The sequence below is a fragment of the Orbicella faveolata genome, unplaced genomic scaffold (assembly GCF_042242905.1).
Source record: "Orbicella faveolata isolate gen_17 unplaced genomic scaffold, um_ofav_v1 contig_34, whole genome shotgun sequence".
Classification (NCBI taxonomy): domain Eukaryota; kingdom Metazoa; phylum Cnidaria; class Anthozoa; order Scleractinia; family Merulinidae; genus Orbicella; species Orbicella faveolata.
Window position 1 is genome coordinate 27581983 of NW_028301563.1, and position 12613 is coordinate 27594595.

The 12613-nt window shown below is 39.1% G+C and overlaps 1 protein-coding gene and 1 pseudogene across 3 annotated transcripts in view; one reads left to right on the plus strand and one right to left on the minus strand.

Annotated features, from left to right (window-relative positions):
* LOC110055429 (uncharacterized) lies at window positions 1–11148 on the plus strand. Of its 2 annotated transcripts, none has more exons than XM_089270697.1 (5): window positions 1–485; window positions 1107–1339; window positions 2013–2148; window positions 2645–2745; window positions 9191–11148. In XM_089270697.1, exons 1-5 carry the CDS (start codon window positions 224–226, stop codon window positions 9422–9424), a joined length of 966 nt encoding a protein of 321 aa, XP_089126823.1. In that variant the 5' UTR covers window positions 1–223; the 3' UTR covers window positions 9425–11148. The 2 variants fall into 2 exon arrangements, with proteins under 2 accessions (XP_089126823.1, XP_089126822.1); XM_089270696.1 differs by lacking the exon at window positions 9191–11148 and adding an exon at window positions 6504–7188 and having other exon boundaries at window positions 6–485.
* LOC110055387 (uncharacterized) overlaps window positions 9941–12613 on the minus strand; it is a 23174-nt pseudogene continuing 20501 nt past the window's right edge. Inside the window, exon 7 of the transcript XR_016201153.1 lies at window positions 9941–12461. The product of XR_016201153.1 is annotated as an uncharacterized LOC110055387 (transcript). The remainder of the gene's footprint in view (window positions 12462–12613) is intronic.

Here is a 12613-nt window from a genome sequence, read left to right on the forward strand (position 1 = left end):
TTTGTTTTCGTGACTTCAGCTTCTCTTTTCAAGTTGTTTTGATCTGAATGACTGAATAAGAAGTTGAGACTTGATCCCATTGGAAGCGACTTCTAAGTAAAGGCCTTCTCGTTTGGTTTTGGAATACTCGGGTACAAGTTCTGCCATCGAAAAAGGACAATTGATTGATGATAATGCGTGCTTGATGGCTATATATATTCCACTGTTTGGATAAATAGTTCCCATGGCTTTATTCTCCACGCTTTTGTTGTTGATCACTTTGTCAGGATGCTGCTTTGCTGACAATATTGAGATCGAACGAGGTGTCAGCTTCCCTACGGACGACTTTCTTCTACCGACCTCTCTGTGCCCGAGTTTTAGGCCTCTGTGCAGCAAATTCAACGCACATCAGCTGGGAGGGTGCTGGTGCAACTGTCCGCAAGCGTCTTCTTTCTACGAACATGAATTTAAATGCGTACTTGCCACAGCGGCTCGGCAAAATGCAGGTATGGCATTTGTTTGTGTAGCAGTGATCCTCCACGACAACGTTTTCTATAAATAAAAATTCTAGACTTGTTTTCTGAATAAATTTCTATTTTAATTTTTTATTCCAATCCTATAGTTTGCTTGAGGCACACCTATTTGTTTACGAGTACGACTCGCCTTTTGTTTTTCCTAATGATATTGACGGGGGTTTTAACAAACCTTAGAACTGCAAACTTGCTTTGAAAGTTATTCCCTCGTTATGTATTCGAGTTTGAAACTTTAAAGTAACTAGTGAATTTGTCATCATCGTTGAAAACTCTATGAAAACACATTTAAAACTCATTATGCTTAATTGGTTGAAAGAATATTAGAATATTAATATAATTCGATAAACTCCGAAAACGTGATACTATATTGCAGACGGTTTCATACCTTAATGTTGGCTTTCAAAGTAAAATGCCGAGGTTATCAATAACATTCGATCAGAAGTGTTATTTTTGAGCTTTTTTTTAAATTTTAAGGTAAAATAAGACGACACACGAAGAAAATTTCCAATCTTTACGCCTAACGGCTAAATCTTTGGCCCTAATTACGCCTAATGCATTGAACGTTCTTTATTTATCTTTTATCACTTTCGGTAGGCTGCGAGTTAGGTTTCACGGATGAAGCAGATGATAATTCTCTGCCATTTTTCCCTTCTGGTTCTGCTCTTGAAAACTTCATTAATGTTCCTGCAAACCAGAACTGCAGTTTCTATTTTGGAAATGAACTTCATGTAAACTACCTCAGGTGTGACGGTACTTGGAAATCGCAGAGTCTGTCTAACGTAATTGAGGTGACAAGGGGATGGTCAATAAGTCAGCTGTCAATAAAGGTGAGTGTGACAACGTTGTCTTCGCCAAAATGTTCAAAAGGGTTGTAATCCTCGGACTCGAAAAGAATTAACTCTGTAATGCTGAAACGTCCAGTATCTGTTAATTCATCACTCACCGAGATTTTAAAAAGTCAATTGTTTCTCCATGTCATTTTATATTACAGTGGCAACCGCATTTTGACATACAGGTTAAGGCAAGTTGTATCTATTTTGACATGATTATTCGAGTTTTTTTTTTTCTAGATTTTTAGCAACATTGAAGACGAGTGCCTTTTCGCATTCTAGTATTATGTTTGGTAATTCCCCATCAAGTCAAGTTTTTTTCTGACTTTCTGTAAAATTCAAGATGGCGAATTCAAGATGACTTAATGACGCCATGACCTATAAAGTCACATCATGTCAAGCACAAAAGTGTAGATGTGTTTGATCACAACGAAAACCCGGGCTAGGGGAGGGGTTTCATCAATCTCCCTCCCGCGAACCACGTGGTTGGAGAGAGGGAGGAGTTTACTTGCAAGTTCGAAGGTTCAGAATTCCAAATTAGACAAATTTTTCAAAGACATGCCGACTCTCGCTGGGTTTCTGTCGAATTTAGTAGCTTTTTTTCCTTTTCCATTACTCAACTGTTTTGTCTGAGGAAGTAAGCTGATTAGACATGTGGTTTCTCTTTCAGCTTAAGCCCGGTTCATCACTACCTACGTCTATGGCTGGTCGCACAGTCAGGGTGGCAATTCAATGTGGCGCTCTCAACTCTGACACACCCTTCAGAACCACGTGCGTTATGTTCAAGATCAAAGGAGTTATTTCATGTAAGCGGCTGGCATTTCAGTGTTCATCTCTACTAGTTTGAATTGCGGCTTTGTTATTGTTTACGTCCACGGCACTTCTTTCACCAGACAACAATAGAGCTGGACGTGAGAGATTCCAACCCCACGGTTAACTATCAAACTATGGAATGACCATGTTTGGGATGCACCGAAAATGGCCGTCAGAAATTGCTCAGAGAAATATTATCATTATTATTGGTTCATCATTCGATCGACAAGTTTGTTTTCATATTTAAATCACATTCTGACAGCTCAAGGAAGCGACTTGCCATTTTTCACATGAGAGCGTGGCTCAATTAAGCTTGAGCAGAATACTGTCTGCAGCAAAGCACGTTTAGATAGTAAATCACACGAGCAGATCATTATTTATAGGCAGTTATTTGCATGTCACATGATGGGCTCTCAGCCAATGGAAAGGAAGAGAAAATACATCGAATGATCAGCGATTATGTTTCTATAAATACTTGAATTCTTTCAGGTGCTTACCCTCAGCCCACTCCGGCACCGTCTCAGGAAATTGCGACCCTACCGACACCAATAACACGAGAGAAAAAACCAACAACACCGACACCAACTGAGGTACTTAATTACATGTTGTGTATAAACTCACCAGGTTTGGCATATCATGAGAATTCTCTACTCTTAGTTCTCACTCTAACATTGTTAGTGTTAATAGAGCTCAGTCACCACATCTTGAGTTATTTTGGTCACGTACCAAACTACCTTGAAGTTAAGGAAACCTTCCTTACCTTCAATGAAACCTGAAAATAATGGTTTATTAAGATAAATAAACACCAAAGAGATAATAGTAAACCATAAAGGAACAAGGATGGTTAAAGGGAGGATTTCACTGTTCGGCGCATGTCTCTAAATCAAAATTGCTGGTATTCAGTGTCACGCCATTCAAAATAGATCAAAATCAAAATCAAAACCGTTCAATAGATAAAGTCCAGATTCTGAGAAAAGAAAGAAAGTAAATAGGCAAAGATTCTCGCCAAGATTCAGGTCACAGCAATTTTTCTTATCCAAGATATGCGGAGAAACTTTTTACCCAAATTTATAGAGATTGGTATGGAGACGCCATGTTGGTGCCCATCCGGATGGGCACCAACATGGCCGCCGGAAACCAACAGAAACATCTCTCACTGAGTTTTGCTACAAAAGTGTGAATTTATCTCTCGAGGAACTCAAAAACATTAAAATAATACTTTTTCTACCACAAGAACTGTTCAGATAGCCAAATTACCCGAATTAAGTCACATTTTTAACCAACATGACAGCTCTCTCGGCCGACATGTAAATGCCGTGTCACGCAAAAGCTTAGAAATTCAAGCGTAGTCTATCACAAAACCAAGAACCCATTCGGAGCAAAAATTTGTATAAATATTAGTTTTCAGTTGCTCTTATACATCATGGAAGTAAAATATCAGGAGGATCAATAGTTTTGTAGCTTGAATTTTAGTGACGTCATGTGAAAACCGGCAATACTTTTGTTCGCCTCTTATCAATGTTATTGCTCAATTCAAAAACCCCACTCAGCTGTAGTTCAGTAATCGCATGTGCTATAGTTAGTTGTGGCAGAATGGGGGATGACCAAAATTCTGTCGACCGTTGAATTTAGTTTTGACCCGTACGACTTATTCTACAGTTGATGATTTTACGGCTATTTCAAGCGAAATTAGGTACCCTGCTTATGATTGGTTCATGAACGATGAAAAACTGGGCCTGTGCCAAAAAGCGTGCACGAGCGAAAAGATAATACAGACATGCGCTGAACCCTGAAACTAAGATAGGGAAGATTGACAATGATTACAAACGACGAACTTGAAAAATTTAGGCTAGACGTTTTCAAGATACTCAAACCATGACGTAGCCCCTTTAAAGTGATTCCTTAGTATTGCATTGCGCATTCCTACTGCGCATGATTTTCGCGTCATTAGCGCGCGCACATGAGCGCGTGCGCGTACAAAACGTAAGAGATTTCCCTCAAACTAAGCCCGATAGCGAAATAAATGCTCATTTTCTCTTAAACAGGCACGGTGACCCCTACTTTTTATTTCATAATTTTAATGAGAACAATATCCTCAATCTCTGAGAAAAAAACTAGCAGAAATCTGTGGCTACTTTCTCGGCAAATGAAATAAAAACTACAGAGGGAGACTTAACGGGCCCAACAGCGCATGTCCAAATTATGTTTCCTTTAAAGGATAAAATAATGCTGGGTATTTGAAGACATTTTTTCTGGGACGTACATGAATAACCAATCAAACAAAGTCAAGCTCTGTGTGATATAACACGTTGAATTGAAAAATAATCTAGGTTATTTGTTGCACACGGAGATTAGTAAAAGTCACCTAAACAACCGTATTCGTCATCATTGTGGCGTTAAAACAAGCACGGTGACCCCTCTTTTTACTACGTTTTTAATATCTCCTTGTCCTGTAACAACAGCATACCAAGTTTCATCGGAAATCTATGGCGGGTTCTTTTACTGGGGAATCACCTTAGACCTATCTCGTAACTTCGCTTCACTGCATGCATACGAAACACAGCACCAGAGCTAGGTAGGGGTGGACATTTTCGTATATTTTCTCTGATGTTTGTTTCCCATGACCTCAACTAGGCGTCAGATCATTGCTGTAAGGAATACGAAAATAAATGTCCCTGGCTGAGTGACCGTCATTCTGCTATCCTCTTTTCTCCACTGATTTACAGAGTCCCTGCCAAGCGCTGCTGAATAAATACATCAACGCTCAAAATAAGTGTTCGTTGAACTAATACTTGTGAGATTGTAAATAGGGACATAATTAAATTAACGTTCTGTTATTGGTTAAAATTTGCACACGATCTGACATATGGTGGTTATCTGCTAGTGAAATTACAAATCTCAAATGACTCAAATAGTCATGAGATTGTTAAGATCCTTGACCACTGATGTTCAATTTAAATTGTTCCCAGACAAGTTGCGACTGAGAAAAGTCACCAGATTTGGAGTTCATTGTTTTAATGCTTTCAAAGCTACCAGCATTTAAAGTTGACGAGGGCCTCAAAATCCCCCCATCCCTCTCCTGGCTTGAATGGTGTTTAAACATCTTGAAGACCTAGCTAAAGAGGAAATACTTCATCGCATTTTTTTGTGTATTTTGTGACTGGAGTAAAACATTAGAGAACCAGATCTCTTAAGGATACATTACCAGGCAGTGAAAGTGTTCGCCATCGATTGACCATCATCTCTCTCATGGAGAGCGAAAAACAAGACGAAACCAGCTTGACAAGGATTCCACATTGGCGTGTGCTCGACAGCCGAACGACCACAGTCAGTGGCAACATGCGCCATTCAGGAAATGCAACGGTAAATATTGGTATCTTGCACAGAAATAATGGGAAGATGCATGGAGCGTGTTATATACTAGTTATGCAATGTTTTCGAGTGGCATACGGTGAAATATCTAGAATAGTACACGATTGACTCGATTTCTTATGATACACCCGAGCCATCCTCACCCGAGCCTTTAGGCGAGTGGGCATGCAAGAAAAGCTATTCTCAGATGGGAAATTCTCTATATGCCATGCTTTCCCATGTGCATAACAAATACAAGACTGACAGTGCAAAAATAGAGGCACATACCTTCGATTGAATATATGTGAAGACAAACAAGTTTAAAAGTAAAAAGTTAAACGTCATCGTAAGAGGTAAATAAGGTAAAGTCTGCATACGAGTCAAGTGGCCCATCACCACATTTTTACATCACCGAATTCGGTTCAAATTCCTCCGCGGGCGTTGACAAGTTATTAAGAATGTTGTTTTAACAATTGTTTTGCTTGAAGGTAAAAAAGTTCTTGGAAGCCAAAACTGTTTTCTTCTCCGTTATTGGGTTCTCGATACGTTGCTGTTTAGCAATCGACTTTAACAAGATTTCCCTTTCCAGTATCATGTTTTTACGTAGCTTTAAGTCATAAAGAGTCGAATTTGGGCGAATATTTAATCTGGTTCACTATTTCTTGTAAAACCTAAATTGAGCTGAATTAAAAATACCTACCGCGCGATGTCAGTTATAAACGGCTGGAAACGTTCGTGGAATACGACCCGTGGGAACTGAACTGTAGGATATGGAACAGTCTTCCAGTGTCCTGACTGGTGAATTGCACAAGGCATGGGATTAAAAAGTATTCTTCAGATTTTACGTGTCAGTCAGTCGTGTGCAAATTTTAATAACCTTTTAAATTAGTTTTTATTTTTACTAACTTCCATGCAATAATGCAGACATAATATTACACTGATGTATATCAGTTGATTGTGCCTTGGTTTTGTCTAATCAAGAGTATCTTTTCGACAGAAGCAAAACACCAGCCTCAGCAACTTTGAAGATGCTCCGATTAACTGCGTGTTGGGTTCAACCGTTGTCTTCAACAGCAACCCAAGTCGCCAGTGCGGCTTTCTTTCTCCCGGCATGTTTAACTGTTGCCGCGTGTGTAATTTAGATCATTCCACGTGCGTCAAAAACTTTCCAAACGATTACTACGGAGTCAAACCTCACTGTTATAGAGGATCGTACAAGTGCATGTGCAAATGTCTCGAAAAGCACAATGTCCCGGAGAATTATTACCAATGAGCAAGAGAGTAGAGCTAGGGCTCAATAAAAACTGGTTTTTAGCTTTGTCAGTCGGCACACAAACCAGTTTGCTGTAAATGTATTTCTGTTGCGTTAGTGTATACTATTTTCATGGCAGGTGAAGCGCTGTAAATAATGTTGTGGAACTAAGTAACAGAATGCAATAAATAACAAATGCGTCTCCTAAAAGTTATTTTCATGTTTCCGTAAATTTGAACGTCTTGTTTTAAATGCCATAACTGTAATGTAAGGTAACGTAATTCAGGTCAATATTTCTGTCTGATACTAATGTAGCAATAGTTCGTCAAAATATCGGAAAACTGGCAGCTTTGAAGTTAGTCCATCTTTACCAAATGACTCCTTAAGGTAATTTCTCTGAAATAAAAGTGACAGTAGATTTTTGTTCAAACTTTGTCCACTGAATATTTGTCATATGATAACTTCCATTTTGAAATAAAAAAGGGGGGTGCCCAAGCTCTTTAAGCGAGCAGCGAGGCATTGAAAATGCTCCATTTTGGCGTTATTTAATGCTTATTATAAGAGCGCATTCCCAGTAATTGGAAAATCCTTGTGAGCCCAGACTCATAAGAACACGCGTTGAACTACAGTCAATACATTGTGTCGGACACAAATAAACATTTTAAGTTTGATTCAGACAGAAAGCTAAATCCTTGATTAAAACTTTGAACCAAATTTTTTGACGTGGTTACTAAACTGCAAAATAGAAAAGACCACAGTGTATCTGCTATTTTTCTCGTTTTTTCAATTTTCAGCAATAGAAATTAGATCAGTCTTTTCTCACACAAAGCTTATGATTAGTTGATTACAATGACTGGAAAAAATTGGGGTGCCCGTGCTCGTTGGTGAGCTAGAGCCATTTTTCAACTGACAGAGCTCAATATCAGGGCAAATCCGTCATGTTTTCGATATGCGCGTGACGAGCGCGCGCTAATGACGCCATAAATTATGCGCAGTAAGGATGCGCGATGCAAATGTGAGGAATGACCTTAATCTATCTCAATTATCTTATCAAGTTATCGCTAATGCTACATCCGATAGCATCTCATTACCCTTGTATAAATTGTTTTCTTGAAATACTTTCGATAAGGTAATAAAAAGAAACGTTTTGAGTTTATTCTTGAAACCCAGTCTTCCGCAGATTGTGGATATAGACCAATTTTCAAATTTTGTTACTTAAAGAGTGTAGAAGCAACGAACTTCAAACTCGGTGACTTTTCCTAAAATATGGGTATAAGATTTCACTGTTGTCATCTTGAAATATTTTTGTTAACTGTTTTGTTGATGTATGAGCCGTTGTAAACATCATCACGGCGGATCGAAAATGGTGTCTGTTTTGAAATAATGACGCCATTTCTACGTCATATGACGCCAGCATTCTATGTTACGGGTACCAAAAATTTTTTTTGGAACCCCGCCCCTCGTCACCTCGTTAATACGGCCAGAACGTTTTTGTCCCGGCGCAACGCCCATACATTAAGCAATACCCTGAGCATACTAAGTGTTGCAGAGCGTAGTCCTTAAAAACTACCCTCCACAGAAATGGGTTAAAGTTAAGCTACTGGGGCCAAAATTTCCTCCGCCAGATTATTTCCTCCTTGTTCTTCCGTCGAATAATTTCATCTAATTCTCTTTGTCTATTTTGAACCGCAGTAATGAACTATTCTTAGTTCATAGTCGGCTGTATATATACAAACCGTACTTGCATTCCTGTGACACAGTCTTACACGTGTACATAGTCTGAAGCTATATATTAAGATATCAGGTACTCTTAACTCATTGCTAGTACAATATATCGATTAGAGAGTCGACAAATATCCAAAACAACTGTCTGGTCAAAATATGTGAAAACTCACATGTACAAATAAACAAAATATATAATTCATCAATTTTTGAAACGCTGAGAGGCAGCTTCATCCATTAAGGATTGCAATTGAACACACGGCGAAGTCTAACTTCTTATGACAGGGGCGTAGCAAAGGGGGGTTCTGGGGTGTCCGTGACTCTCCCCTCCCCCCTTTTTTTTCCTTTTGTAAGCCTTTTCAAACCAAGCAACCTACAACAGGCGGCAAAAACAACATGACAATCTGTGAGTACCCACACCATGAGACAGTGACCCCCCGTCCCCCTTTGATAAATCCTGGCTACGCGCCTGCAAGAGAAAGAAATGGAATAGCACGCTATCATTTGTTGATGTAGTTTTTAATGTTTTCCTTTCAGTTATTTAGCTAGCCTTTGTTTTCCTTCCCCAAAGTGGAAATGTTCTAAAATCCAAGTCCACAAATGAAAAACAAAACAAAACAAAACAAAAACAAAACAGAAACAAGAACAAGAACGAAAATAACAACAAATTCTAATTAATTGTTGTATTTTTAATCTTTTCCTGTTCGCAGACGTCAAACCAGATTGAGAATAACCCCATTCAATGCCAGAAATCTGGGGAAATTGAAATCAGCAACCAAGTGTATCTGGCAAACTGTTTCTTCTTCTGCTGCCGTGAATGTAACAAGGCGTTCTACAACTGTGTTCATACAGTTCCAAAAGACTACTGTTTGAAAGTAGCTTCTGACTGTGGTGGAAAATGCGCGAAGGACAGTTCGTTGAACATAACAGTTAAGGGGATCTAATTCGGACTTCATCTTTGTTTGGCACACCTCAAAAGGTCCAAAGCTTGAGATTTTGGGATAACTTCTAGGGTATTGAGCCGAAAAAAAATAGGACAGGAGAGAATGAGTTACTTTTGGCATTGGTACTTCTAAGGGGTGAAAAGAATCTCAAGTCACGCCCACAAAACAGGATCTTGGTACCTCTTAGTGTTTTTCTAAATTTCCGACGAGATTCCCAGTTCTTTTAATATGGGAGCTCGCCCTCCGCTGCGGCGGATCCAGGAATTCCTGGAAGGGGGAATTTAATAAATTTAGACGCCATCGACGTGGATGGCCCCGTACATGTAAGGTTGAGTCACTGTTAGAATTAAGCTTGTGGAGAATTACCGTTTCTTCTGCTCTCATAATTCAAAATCCTATTAATTAACGATTTGTCTACTACAACTTCATTCAAGTAAATATATATACCGATTGTCTGTACTGAAAGGATAGCAAAAAGGTAATCAGATCAAAGATGAAATGTATTCAAGGCGATACAACACTAACAAGGCTTTTATTCTCCCTTAATTAATACAGAAGGAGGACTTTCACACTAATTATGATGTAACGAAGCCTCAACTTTTGATAATTTTAAAAATATTAATCTCCAAGCTTACGCCTGTAAAAATACACTTAGCAACATCGCCTTATGACCACCCTGTTACTTACAAAAACTAGGTTAAGCAAAGCTCGACGACAAAGACACCGAGGCACGTCTTTTATACAAAGGTTTAATGCGCAGCACAATAGCTATGTACGTGCGTTGTAAATCTTGGTACATTTCGTTGCCGTTCTCTGCAAACAGCAACGTGGAATCGAATGGCCACGTTCTGGGTATTTTGGAAAACGTGAGCCAAGACAGCTGGTTTTTCGAATTTTCTTTTCTGTTATAATAAACAGATCTAAATGAATGAAGAAACAAAACACAAACCGCGGTGATAGCGGTATGACCGCTAAAAAGCGGTCACACCTCAGCCATTGCGGATCACGTTACTTCCGCGGGTCATGATATTAAATGGGACAATTTTGATATCTTAGCGACTGGTAGGTCAGATATACATTGTAAAATTAAGGAAACATTGTTAATTCGTGATTTAAAGCCAGCCTTGAATGAAAACGTTGGCAGTGAAAAACTTTTTCTTTACTAACATTTTGTATTGTTATTATTATTATTGTAATTTTTTTTTTCTCTCTCCCGCAGACTCATCTGTTTGTTATTAGCTATTAGTCTTGTTACATATTATTAGATACCAGTCTTTTTCTTTTTCTTCGCGTTTAAATTTCGATTGTAATCTAGTTAACGATCACTTCTGAAGATGTATGTTGTACATACGAAACGTCAAGGAAATTAACTTTGTTTAACATGCGTTTTGGTTCCATGTTTATCACCGCGGTTTGAGTTTTGTTTCTTCTAAAGCTACGATGGCCAAGGAAAAAGAGTGAAAATGAATGAAATTTTAAGATTAATATTTTGCTAAGCGTAGCCCTTGGCGTCGCGGTCGTCACTGCTTAAGCTCCCTTATAATTTTATTGTCCGTAGGTGGTTGCTTTGACAACAAGTGTCCAGGTTACAAGTGATGTGCCATAACATACCAACATATATCTGACATAAAATTTCAAACTGCCAAATTCACTCCAAAATGCTTGAATACTTTAAATGTTTCTTGGCATAGAGGAATAAAATATCAAACTGCTTTGAAAGTCAACCTATGGGACATAACAATCCAGGTTATAACCAATGAGTGTCCCCGACCTTTGAGCCTCTGTTCGGGAAGAAGTCCGCGCTCTTTGCGCGGAAATGGAGCCTAACCTAGCAAATTTTATACACAAGCATGACTAAGCGCTCCATGCTATTTACCGGAAACACTAAGGCCACGTCCACTCGTATCCGTTTTTGTTTGAAAACGGATATTTTTTTCTTCGGTTGGGCCTTTTGTCCAAACGTATCCGGCGAAAACGGTCACCAAAAACGCATCCTTTCAAAAACGCTCTTCAGAGTGGAGATTTTGAAAAACGCCATTTTGCTGTACTCGTATGGACGTATGAAAACGGAGGTTTTTGAAAACGATTACGTCACGGTGTTGGATCCAGCCTAGCCCGAGCACGCGATGAGACAAAATCAACATGGTGGAGAGAGGCATTGCTACTCTCTCACTGCCTACTTGGGCTTCTTGCAAGTATCATGGCAAGGTTTCAGTCACATTTTGCGATGTTAGATGTGCAAGGCGATTATGCAAGAAGACGACGCAACATAATCGTCTTTCACTGCCGTTTTAAAAAACAGGAGGCGTCAAACGATTGAACAGAGGTCGACAAGCAAGGGTTCGAAGATTTTGGGTTCGTCTAGGACGTACGAGTGCTTGGTGAGACAACTTTGTTGACCAAGTAGTTACGCCGGAGGAGTGGAGGAAGAATTTTAGAATGAGTCAAGGCTCTGTCTGCAAATTTCCGGAAGAACGTAGACCACACATTGAGGGCAAGGATACCATAATGAGGTCACCAGTGAGTGCGTATGCTCTCATCAAAAGATGGTACCATTTTCAGTCATTGTTGCGTTTTCGGACGGGCATAAACGATTCAGAAACGCAACATGTGGACGCAGATATTTTTTGAAACGGAGGGGAAAAAAATCTCCGTTTTCAAACAAAAACTGATACGTGTGGCAGGGCCTAACAAATTCTTAAAATGAAGACAGATTGACAAATAATTAGTCGAAAAAATATCATTACATATTTCCTAAACATTCTTGAAAAGCAAACGTCTTCGTTTTAAAGCCTATTTACAATGTTCAACCTCGTTCTCATGGCCTTTGCACTACTTGGTGGCCGGTCGCGCCGGTTGTACACTGTTTTCCTCTCTTTCGATCTAGAAATGGAATTATCCTACAGTTCTATACTAAAGATCATATAGTGGAAAGCGCTAAGTCAGTCCGTGATAAAAACATGGTACGGTATTCGAAACCAGTACGTCAGAACTGAAGCAACAGTCGTTTTGGTTTAGTGGAAAAAGTCTTCGTCATCTGAAATAAGAAAGTAAAAGAGGAAAATAAGGGAACAATTTAAATAATAGCCCAGACGAAATGATAAATATGAACACTGGAGTTCAAATTGTTTCTTAATTCTTTCTTACCTCAGAAAATGAGATCAAAAGTCTCAGACACAAAAGGTCCAC